The sequence below is a fragment of the Lycorma delicatula genome, chromosome 5 (assembly GCF_047948215.1).
Source record: "Lycorma delicatula isolate Av1 chromosome 5, ASM4794821v1, whole genome shotgun sequence".
Lineage (NCBI taxonomy): Eukaryota > Metazoa > Arthropoda > Insecta > Hemiptera > Fulgoridae > Lycorma > Lycorma delicatula.
Window position 1 is genome coordinate 127849357 of NC_134459.1, and position 12630 is coordinate 127861986.

The 12630-nt window shown below is 32.4% G+C and overlaps 1 protein-coding gene across 3 annotated transcripts in view; it reads left to right on the plus strand.

Moving 5' to 3' along the window:
• The window catches only part of LOC142325375 (proteasome activator complex subunit 4A-like), a 168651-nt gene that overhangs the window by 95821 nt on the left and 60200 nt on the right, over positions 1-12630 (plus strand). For all 3 annotated transcript variants that reach the window (XM_075367071.1, XM_075367072.1, XM_075367073.1), the window contains exons 19-20: positions 5190-5381; positions 6088-6275. In XM_075367071.1, coding sequence (XP_075223186.1) covers positions 5190-5381; positions 6088-6275 — 380 coding nt within the window. The remainder of the gene's footprint in view (positions 1-5189; positions 5382-6087; positions 6276-12630) is intronic.

The window sequence follows — 12630 nt, forward strand, 5'->3', positions numbered from 1 at the left end:
GGCCATATTCCAGTGTCATAAATTGTATTGCACATTGAAAGTATTTCATTTACTTTTCTTCATCTTCTACAAAGTGTGTTCAAAAGTAACAAGAATTTTGAAATTTCACAGGTTATATTAGTCCGATTTTCGGGATTTTTTCATTGTTGTATTGGTAAACATGTCTGAAAAGTATGAGGTCTGTTCAAAAAATACATAAACTGTTTGAATTGCTCAGGTCCAGTTGGTTCCAGTCAAATCCTCTTGGCATCGCCATGTTCATACAGATCAGCTGATTACAACGCAGTATTTTTATTGCAAATATCATTATTGGTTGCTTAGCTACGTGGTTGTTTGTGAAGTGTGTTTTTTCATTTGGTGGATTTTAGAATGAGTGACTTGAACGAGCAAAGAGTTGCTGTGAAATTTTGTGTTGAACTCTGAAAATCTGTGAGTGAAACTTTTGATATGCTCAAGATGGCTTACGGCGACATTGCTATAAAGCGTGCGACATGTTTTAAGTGGCATGGACATTTTAAAGATGGTCATCAGTCAATTGAAGACGATGAGCATCCTGGACGTCCTTCCACGTCAACTGATGACACACGTAGACAAAATCAACACCCTGGTTCAGGCAAATCAACATCTGATCTGATCTGATCTGATCTGATCTGATCTGTCAATCATGTTACGAGATTTTGACCAAAAAACTGAAGATGCACCACGTTGCTGCAAAAATTGTTCCACGCTTGATGATAGACAACCAAAAAGCGTATCGCGTCCAGGCTTGTCAAGAATTGCTTGAACGTTCAGAAGAAGATGGAAAGTTCTTGTTGAGGATCATAACAGGTGATGAATCTTGGGTGATTGAAACAAAGGTTCAGTCCCAATGGGTGGGTGAAACATCTCCCAGACCAAAAAATGCTCGCCAAGTTCGTTCCTATGTAAGGTGATGTTGACAGTTTTTTTTGATGCTCAGGGTGTAGTCCACCACGAGTACCTCCCCCAAGGCTCCACAGTGAACCAGACTTACTACACTGAAGTTTTCAAACGTCTGCAGGACGCTATCCGGTGGAAAAGACCAGAAATGTGGAAGAGCTTTTCATCACAACGCTCCAGCCTATTCAGCCCTCAGAACTTGTGAGTTTTTGGCCAAACACTCGATCAATGTTCTTCCCCACCCACCCTACTCACCTGACCCCGGTCTTTGTCACTTCTTGTTCCCCAAACTCTTTGAAAGGAAGAAGATTTGAGACGATTCCCACGATTGAGGCAAATGCGACGAGGGAATTGAAGAACATCACAAAAGAAGCATTCCAGGACTGTTTCCAAAAGTGGAAACACCATAGGGATGCCGTGTGTGTCAGGGAAGAGAGTACTTTGAAGGGACCCAGACAAGTAATTCTAAATAAAGTATATTTTGTTTTATGACGTTAGTCTACATTTTTTTTTAACAGACCTGGTATCTGTACATTTTTGGTCATATTGGAATATTTAATCTGTTGTCAGCTATCAAAAAGATAACCTGTGTGTTGGTATGATCGGCGATTTTTTATTTGTATAAATAATGGATCAGAGAATTTGTATTAAATTTTGCTATAAGAATGGAATAAAGTGTAACAATGTTTTAAAAATGTTAAATGTTGCTTTTGGTGAGTCTGCCATAAGTAAAGAAAGGGTTTATGAGTGGTATAAATGTTTCCAAGAAGGTCATGAAGACGTTGAAGATGACGAGTACCCCGAATGCCCCAGCACGTCAACAACCAATGAAAACATGAAATATGGAAAAAGTGAAAGAAATGATTATGAATGATCACCGAATCACAATCAGAGAAGTCACAGATAAAGTTGGGATATCAATTGGCTTTCGGATGTTTTGGGTATGAAACGTGTGATAGCAAAATTGTTCCAAAATTATTGAATTTCAAACAAAAACAGCGGTGAATGGAAATTGCTCAAGAGTTGCTAAATGAAGTCAATGATGCAGAATTACTAAAACATGTCATAACAGGTGATGAAACATGGGTTTACAGATTTGAGATCGAAACTGAGGCTCAATCTTCCCAGTGGAGGCATTCTGGATCACCAAGACCGAAAAAAACTCAAGTATGGTTGAATGTGAAGGTTATGCTCACAGTGTTCTTCGATTTTAACAGCATAGTGCATCATGAGCTCTTGCCACAAGGTCAAATGATCAATAAGGAGTGTTACCTACAAGTTCAACGCCGTTTGCATGAAGCAATAAAAAAAAAAACCCGGATTTGTGGCTAAACAATTCATGGCTTTTGCACCATGATAATGCGCCTGCTCACACTTCATTGCTTGTTGTTCAATTTTTAGCCAAAAACAACACTGTAATGATACCCCAGCCGCCATATTCGCCACATGGCCCTGTGTGACTTTTTCTATTCCCAAAAATAAAGAGAACCTTAAAGGGCCGTCGTTTTACAATCATAGATGAAAAGTGAATAGCTGAAAGAGCTAAACACTATTCCAAAGATAGAGTTCCAGAAGTGTTTTGGGGATTGGAAAAAGCACTGGCATAAAAAAAAATAAAGCACTGGAAGCCCATTTGTCTTCTTAACAGCATTTCCTGTATGTATTTTCAGCCAAAAAATGATCTAGCTGAAAGCAAGATCCATCTGTTGGTCTTGTCCTAGTACATCTTCTACATTTATAATTCTTAAAAAATGTATTCATAATGAACAAATTCTTCTCTTGGTAAAATTCAACCAAATGCCTCGTCTTTGACTTCATGTTTCCAATCTGAACTGGTCCACTGTTTCCATCTTTGCCTTCTCTCACCCATAAGAAATTCAAAACGCAACCATAAGGTCATGTTAACCATCTTTTGGAGTTCCCGTGGTCCAATTTTGTGTGATTATTTGGAGGAGCAACACACTATTAACAGCCTACATTACTCAGTCATAATTGAGAACAAATTCAATCCTGCATTGAAGAAGAAATTTCCAGGATGTCAGAGGAAAGGTGTGCTTCTTCAAGACAACGCTCAACCTCATATGGCACAACTGATTCTATTGGCAAAGTGGGTCAGGTGTTCCCATCTCATCCTTCTTACAGCCCTGACCTTGCCCCTTTGGATTTTTATCTGTTTGATGCAATGAAAGAAGCTTTGCATGGCAAATTCAGTGACAACAGAGGTAAAGAAAAAAGTACAAAATGGCTTCAAGATCAAGGTAAAGAATTCTTCACTGACGGCTCGTAAAAAAAAGATGATACAAGTGCAGAGAAGTTGGTGGAAAAGTAGAGAAAAGCATTGTATTTATTTAATAAACCATTTTTTTCTGTACAGCTATTTGTTTAATTATTGAATGACCCTCGTGCACCTGAACTGTTACTAGATCTTTTGGTAGCATTCCAATCCTTAACGCCATTACTTTATCATCCAGATAAATTAATTTTTGTACTCTTCTTGCTGTACTATTTTTTACAGCTATTCTACTAATTTTTTTCTCTTTGAATTTCCAAGTAATATAACTTCATCACTTTTCAACTCTCCTTTTCCCTCCCATGTAAGTTCACTTATCCCTACTATATCCATTTTGTTTATTTTTATCTCTTTTCGTTTTTCTCAGATTCTATGTACCTATTCTCACTGCTTTGTCTTTTCTATAACACTCTTGCTACTTTCCACAGAGATCCAAATGGGAAATCATTTTACCTCTGGAATATTTAACAAAAGAACATGTCATCATGCTGCCCGACTAGGAAAAGTAATACAGGGGTATTCCATTGCCTTCTGTATCCTAATGCCATTGACTTCCTAAAGAATTTCTTCCGCCTTTCAGGTTGATTCTCATCCCTGGGGCAATAGAATGCTTCAAACCCCTATCACTCATATGCCCTCCAAAAAGGCTGTTGATACTTATAGAGGCAGAGCTCCTTATCCTGGGAACTGTTTGGTCCCTCATTAACTGCTTGTGTACCAACAAACTTTAATACAATCGTTGCCCCTCTCTTCCACGGTGAGGTGAATTTCAGGATTTTCCCTTCATGAAATCTAAGACCTAATTGGCATTTCTTAGATTCTCTAGTACTTTTAGAGAAGCTTAATAGAATTGTAACACTTAACTTTTGAAATATATTGAATGAAGGTTAAGTAATGACTAATATGAACCTTTTGTTAGCACAAAATAAAGGTAACATTAATAAACAATATTATTTAAAAAATATTATCTAATAGTTATTTTTCAAAAGTACAATTCATTTACACATTACACGATGTCCTTAGCATGAAACTTGGGATCGTCGTGTGATAGACATTTGGCACTGAAAAGATTAAATAATTTCAGTTATACAAACAGTTCATAATATCTATTTGATAATATCTGTTAATCTGTTTGATGTCCCGCTAGTGTGCATCAAACAGATTTAAGATGAAAAAGAAAGTGAAAAAGTTTTAAAAGAACAAAAGTTAGTTAAAATTCAAATTTGTTTCACTGGTCCATTGATGCATCCAATCATCACTGTCGCTAGCTGCTATATGTATATTTCATTCACTGTACAGCTGTGTTTTCCATATTGCAAAATGTTTGCATGGGGCCGCATGTTAATTAAAAATTATTTTAAATATAATTAGTTTATTGTAAATGATTTAATGTTAAAAGTGGCCAGTTAAAACAATAATGGAAAATGCATATTTTGGTTATATTCATTAAAATAGTGTATAAAATTAAATTGTAATTAATTTACTCTGTCTCATACCAATGAAGTTGTTATATTTCTTCATTGAGGTTTTATTTCTTAACATTTCAGTTGTTTGTAGGAGAAGACTTCACTGGTTAGCATAGTTTTCTACTTAATCTACTCATTAGTACTGAATGAATGGTTAAGAAAGAGTCAGTCTGTTGTGTATATTCAGGTTAAAAATATCTTCTTAGTAAAGGCAGTTACTTTTATGCAGATTTGAATACTAGATTGTGGATACTGATGTTCCTTGGTGATTGGGTTTCAATTAACCACACATCTCGGAAATGGTCAACCTAAGACTGTAAGACTCTAAGATTCTACTTCATTTACACTCCTATATATCATCCTCATTCATCCTCTGAAGTATTGAATGGTAATTACTGGTGGCTAAACAGGAAAAAAGGTTAAAAATATCATTGACAGTTATTTACAGAGATTTTTATTTAAAATTATTTTGCAGCTATTTTTTCTGAAAACTTAACTATAAATTTCTGTTATAGGGATCACTGTATGTTTTGTTGGGTCCTAAAAGTAATCCAATAATTTCTCGTCATGATTGGAAGATGTTATTATCATTGTGGCCTGTAATTGTAAAAGCTACACCTTCTGAAAAATTGTCTGTTATTAAATTGCTTGATGCCATTACAGAAGCTGTACATAAACATTTTCCTACAATTACCATCTCTTTAACAGTAAGTTTCTTAATTAATTGAATTGTGTTTGGTTGTTATATATGCTTAAGTTCAGTATGAAAGAATATTTTGTATATGCTTCTTAGGTAAAAGTTTATAAATTTGTACTTTATAAGCTAGAGGTAGAGGTTGTGTAAAAAATGTGAATTTTGCAATATTAATTCATCAAGCAAATATTTTAACTCATTCTAAAACAAAAAAAAAAAAAAAAAACCCTAGGATTGGTTAATATATTGTTCCTGAATTGTAATATTTTTCCATCACAAAATTCATCCTCTGATATAATAAAAGTTTCAGTAACTGTAATTTGGAGTCAGCCTACAGTTACTTAAGAGGATGTATAATTTGTTGATCAGCATAATTAGCTTCGAAAAGATCTAGAAGCACAATTTCCATGTAATTTTAAATTACTTAACTTTTTATGAATTAACAAATAAAATATTACTTTCATTGAAGGAGATATTATTAATTAGCTCAGAAATGGCTTTTCAAAGAAAAATATGGTTTGAAAGTAAGCCTTTTGCATTGTTTAATTATTGTAAGCATTATCAGATTTCTTCATACAGTTTACAAACCTAATATAGTTTTTTTTCCTTAATTTAATTTGTACATCTTATCACTTACCAGATTTAACTATAATTAAAATTATTATAATTTTTATTATGAATATATTAAGATTTATACTGTTGTAATACTTTAATTGTAGATACCTCAACCATTTGTTGATATGGCTAAACACCTTTGGACAACAGTTCCTGCTCCTTCTTTGGAATTACCTTCAGAAGAAGAGGAAAAGAGTGGACTTATTAAGCATAATGTTAAAAGTGAAGAAAATCTTAATTGTTACCTCGACTTGCTTAGTAGAATCAATGATGCTATTGAACAGAAAAATTTGTAAGCATGAATTTTTTTAAATTATTTTACAGAAAGTACATTTAAATATAGAAAATGACTCATGTACTTATGTTTAATGTTAGATCCATACTTGCTAATCTTAAAAGCTAGGAAATGTAGTTTCTATGTTCAATATTTTGTTACCTAAGCATGAAAAAACTTTTAATACAATTTGCTATTTTGTATATATATATATATATATATTATAATCTATTGTGTTTTTCTCTTCATCCAGTATTTTACAAATAATAATTAAATTTATTTCTCCTAGACTGTTCCCATTTGTTCTATATGCTTCTTTCACATTGTCCCTAATAATTTTCTCTAGCTTTATGTTGTTTTATGTACTTATTGTACTTCTTTCTAATTAAGCTTTATGCCTTACTCTTATTCTCAATTCTTATATGGTTGATAATGTTTTTCGATATAACAAAAAAAAATCATTGTTTTTTGTTCTGCCCACTTGATTTTTTTTCTTAGTTTTTGTTCATTATCTTGATTTTTGCATTTTTAGAATAGGTCAATCATACCTAATGAAGTGAAGGGATATTTTTTTTAAAAATATGTATGATTACATATTTGTTGTTATATTGATATTTAATAATTATATCTTTAATGAATGTAATTCAGTGTAGTTATAAAGACAATCGTAAGCTAAATTTGAGACAACCTTTCTAGGCTAAAGCTTCCAGTAAAGTTAAAAATAATTTCTGAAGAATTAATAATTGACCAGTTGAAATAAAGCACTGTTCTGTTAATCTAATTTACTAATTAAGATTCTGTGATTTATTTTTTATAAGTATAAATAATTATAAAGTTTTTATGTTTTAACTAATGTGGGGATTGATAAGCTAGGTAGGTTGTTTAATCTTTAATTATAAACTAACTGGTATATCTTGGATAACTAACTAACTTAGGCGGGTAAACTTATCTTGAAATTACTTATAACAGCTTAAGATTTAACTGTAAATCTCATTGAAGATTATTTATCCAGTTTGGCTGTAAAATTTGATATTAAGAAAAAAATATGTTAAAATAGTAATAAAATTAAGTGAAATTAAAAAATCTTAAATTTAAAATCTGACTATGGCTATAAAATAATCTGAAAAATTAAGTTTCTTTAAAGAAAAGTAAATACCTGATAAACAAAAAGTGAAAACATATATATTAACGTAATAAAAATTACAAAAAAGAATATTAAAAAAAAAGATTCTTGTTTTGGAAAATGATAAAGTTTTGAGTAACATTAAGTCAAATCCTTAATTATTTCACCAGATTAATTTTCATTGCTACTGAATAAACATTTTATAAAAAATGTTTAGTAGTATGTGTGATCCAATGTATAGTAGTAAGTAATACATTATGCAAAAGCCTATAATGATAGCATTGATGCTTGAATGTGAAGTAAGTTAATCTTGCAATCAGCAAGGCTTGTTTATGACAAGCCTTGGTGATTGTTATAAACTTCACTAGAGTGCATTAATGTGGCCATTATAGAGAGTTGCATACTGTATTTCTTCTACAGCTGTGAAAATATTGGGAGTATTAATTTAAATCTGTGATAGAATACATTGTTTACAGAGCATTTTTTAAAAATTTTTCAAAAAGATATTTAATATAATTTCTCCTCTTATTTATTTATTTTTTATATAAAATACTTTAACATACACAGCTCTAGCACATCAGGATTGGTCTTTTGACCCACGTAAATACTATGTATTCTACAATTGTTAAAATTAAATTCATTAAATTATGTTATTGTATGATTGTGTCAATAATCTGCCTTTTATATTGGTTGAAGTAGACCGTGAATTAATTCAAATTACTATTTGTTTTTTCGACAGAGTTCAGTATTTTGATACTAAAATTTTATTTTTTGATTGACTCATCTACGTACCCTTCAGCCACTATTGTAGATTTCCACCTCCTGTGTCCTTGACTCGCTTAAGAGTCAAGATATCCCAGTATTAACTAACCAGAGTTGCAGAGCTTCTTTAAAATAATGTCTTGTGTATGAGTTTGCATCTGGAAGATTCAGATATGTAGCTATTTGCTTACGCATATTTCCAATTTTGTTAATGTCAATATTATGCCCAGTGCATTTTCCTTCTGTGTAATTTAAAAAGAAAACAGAATTGTTACATCCTTAGCATGTAAATTTAAATGTTTGCATTTATTGTAATAATTCCTGGTTGTAGTGAATGATCGTAACATTGTATTGAGTTCAGTAAATAGAAGTGCTGATCCAAGATCCTTTACATCATTAAATTTTATATTGTGCAATTCTTGTCTTCAATAAGATTCCAGTATTCCAAAAATCAGTATTACCTGGAAAAAAATAAATTGTATTGAAATTTTTTATGAAGTTCCCAGATTAAAAAAAATATATGAAATAAATGTAATGAATTAACTAAGTCTCTATTAAGTTAAAAAACGGAAATACAAGGTCTGTAAATAAAGTAATGAGACTAGATTTTTTTTTTTGGCAGCCAAAGTGGCAAACAGTAAAACTACTAGTAAACATATGGTTATATGAACAGTTGATTTATATTAGGTATAATTGTATTAATGTTTTTAGTCTATTATTGCCACATGAGATGTAAATGTAAACAAACTTTTTGTGAAATAAGTTTTTGTTGTGCGTTATAAAAATCAGGTGATAACTATGAGCAACATTATGCAATCAAGTTTTGTGTTAAACTTGGTGAGAATGCTACTGAAACTTTTTCAAAATTGAAAAGGGTGTATGGACATGATACTCTGCCACGAGCCCAAGTTTTTAGGTAGTTTAAAGCATTTTCAGATGGCTGGGAATCAGTTCTGGACGATCCATGCTCTGGAAAACCATAACATCAAAAAGTGTCGACAGTGTTAAGCGAATCAGATACTTGATATGGTACAACCAGCGATTAACTTCAGAATGAATTTTGCAGAACACTTGAATATGAACCATACCACAGTCCATCAAATTTTGACAAATGGATTGGACATGAAAATATTTGTGCAAAATTGGTTCCAAGAAACCTCACTGTTGAGCAAAAAAACAACAGGGTGGAAGTGTGCTGAGATCTTCTAGGGCAAATTGAAACTGATCCTGATTTTCTAAAAAGAAATGTTATTACTGGTGATGAATCTTATGAATCTTACGACCTAGAAATAAAACAGAACAAGAAGTGGCACACTTCAAACTCACCAAGTCCCAAAAAAAGCAAAAATTAGCAAATCAAAACCATTCTAGTTTGTTACTTCGATAGTAATGGCATTGTCCATAAGGAGTTTTTGCCTACAAGACAGACTGTAAATCAATATGTTTACCGAGAAATTGTTTAAAGACTGCAGAAAAGAGTTGCCCGCATGACCACCTCAAACACTTCAAAGGACACCATTTTGGAGCAGTAGAAAACATTTTTAAAAAATGTAACCAACCATCTGAAGGATATTCCAATTTCTGAGTTCAACACTGCTATGAAGAGTGGGAAAATTGTTTGAAGCGTTGCATGGGTTCCAAAGGGAACTATTTCGACGGTGAGTCCATGTATAATTAATTGTAAATAAAAAGTTTCTCTGAACCAGTCTCATTACTTTATAAACCTCATATTACAAAAAAAAGTTCATCAGATTGATTCAAACTTCCATGTCCAATCTTAGTCAACATTGCAAACGAAGTGGTAGTGGTGGTCTGGCACCTTAACCATTCAGATAACTCGACCACTGCCATCTGCTCCATAAAACAAACTTTATATTTTAAAACAATGATAGCAGCCTGCTTAGAAAAATTAAAATTACTAAGTAAATAAGTAAACCATTTATTTACAAGCAGCATGAAATTAAAATATTCCTGTAAAAAATATATTGCACTGAAAATAAGAGACGTATCAAATGTATTAAACCTATTTCAGCTTCATTTAAAATATTACTCATGAAATTTACTTACTATTGTCAAAAGGAACTGGTCATTAGGCACTTCATTTAGAAATTTTTTTTATTTCTTTTGATGAAAATGTTTTGGATTTTTCCTCTTGTGGTCTTCTGATTTTTTTATTTAAAAGCTGTCCGTCAGCTTAGCTTTCTTTTATGTTTGTTGCACATTTCAAATTTAGAGTAGATTTTATCAACTAATGTGTTGATCTCATTTTTTTTAGATATTTCTTCAAAGTTACATTTTCCAAGAATGAGTTTACATTGTTTTCTAATTTATAGTCTATGAACTGACCATATAATTTTTCATAAACTTTTTTTATATCTGTGGCTATAGGTTATTAGTCATAAGTTCTGCCTTTTCTTTAATACCAATCAGTGTTATAGACATTTCTTCCTCAGAATCCAACATAATTTAACAAAGTGTACACAGTGTTATATAGAAATTTAGTTACTTATTTATATACTTTTAAATTAATCTGCTTGCTAACTACTAAATCAGATTAACATCAAAGTAAAAGCTGATACTTTAAACAATGCTTGCTTCTGATTAGTCAGTGGTTAAAAAGAGTAGGATTTTGATTGGTTGAACACCTGAATCGTAATGAAAATCTGTTTCATAATGACCCTCATTGTAATACTGGTTCCAGCCACATAATTCAAATGTTATAATTTTTTCTTTAACTAACTATACCTTGATTTGTTTTTAATTTTATTTTATGCTTATTCTCTAGTCATAATCAGCTTTTGTTTTTGTTAAAACTAAAGTATTAAAATTAAGTAGCCTTCCATATTTGAATTACCGAAGATTTGTTGTCCAAGACCTTTTTACTTTGCATTATTACATAAGTTAAACATTGATTTTTGTATATATTTTCCTGGTTTTGTACTTTTTTTTAATAAAAATGATGTAAAATTGAATTGTGTGTTTTATGCAGTGCAACACATGTGTATACTATAGAGTGGGCATTCAAACAACATATTTTAACAAAGCTTGTATAGTGGGGGCATCTGTGGTGGGGGAAGTAGGCAGTAACCTAGATGTTCTACATATTTGGAAGTTAGTAACCATGCAGCGTTGGACTGGTGAACAGAGAGGTTTTGATGTTACAGTGTATTTAGAAAATGGCTGAAGTTCCATACATGCACAATGCAAATTCCGCCTACATTTTCATCTTCTGCCTTGCGCTCTTGTTCCAAACATAACAGCCATTTTTGTTTGGGCTAACAACTTAAAAACACTGGTCAAGCAAAACAAGAAGAGGTGATAGTGTAAGAACTGTTCGAACACCCAAGAATGTGGAGGCTTTATGAGTAGCTATTATAAGAAGCCCTCGAAGATCTCCCAACCACCACAGCATTGCTCACAGACTTTCAGCTCGAACAATAAGAAGAATTTTGCATGATGACTTACACTTCAGATAGTGCAAGCTTTGAACCCTGGAGATTATCCTATTTACATTTGCTTTTGTGAACACATGTTACAGCTGCTTGAAGATGACCTACAACTCATCCATAATCTATGGATGAGAGGTGAGGCTCATTTCCACCTCAGTGGATGTGTAAATAAACACATCAGCTGCTGCCAACTCTCAAGAAATTCATGAATACCTCTCTGTTTGGCCAAAGTGACAGTCTGGTGTGCGACCTATTCAAATGGATTAATTGGCCTGGATTTTTTTGAGAATAGAATAGCTGCGCAGTTACAATAACATCAGCTTGCTATGTTCAAATACTGGAAACCTCTTCCTCATTCCAGAACTTTCGACAATTTCTGGTAAATGAGAACACTACTCCTAACAAGATGGAACAACTAGTCATACAGCCAGGGTGTCAATGGACCTTCTGAAAGACCTTTACTGAACTGCCTCATCAGTAGGAATGGGGATATTCAGCGGCTTCCATGATCAGCAGACCTGAGCTCTTGTGGTTACTTTTTATGAGAATATTTCAAGTTGAAGATTTTTGAGACTCGTCTAGCAACAACAGAGGACTTAAAAGTTCAGATTGAAGAAGATGCTCGTGCAATAACACCGGTGGTACTACAACGAGTCAATGAGAATTTCAGTATGAGATTCAGGCAATGTGTACAAAATGATGGTTGCCACCTTACTGGAGTGATATTCAAAAAATGAATCTTTTCTGCTTGTATATTAATTTCCATTTGTGTTCTTAAGATTTGTTGCAGTATATGACCAAAAAATATTTCTAAATGTTTTTTAATACCAATAAAAAGTGCAGTTTGATTGCCCCACCAGGTACTTTCCATTTACTGGTTCAGAAACAAGATCTTCAAAAACTTGAACCTATAAAGATTCAGTTATTTTATTAAAAATGTTTAGTTAGTCTAACAGAAGAGTGGGATATACAAAAACACACACATACTCATTACTTACTTTACCCCCTCACCTTTTTCAGAAAAAAAAGAGTATTTAGG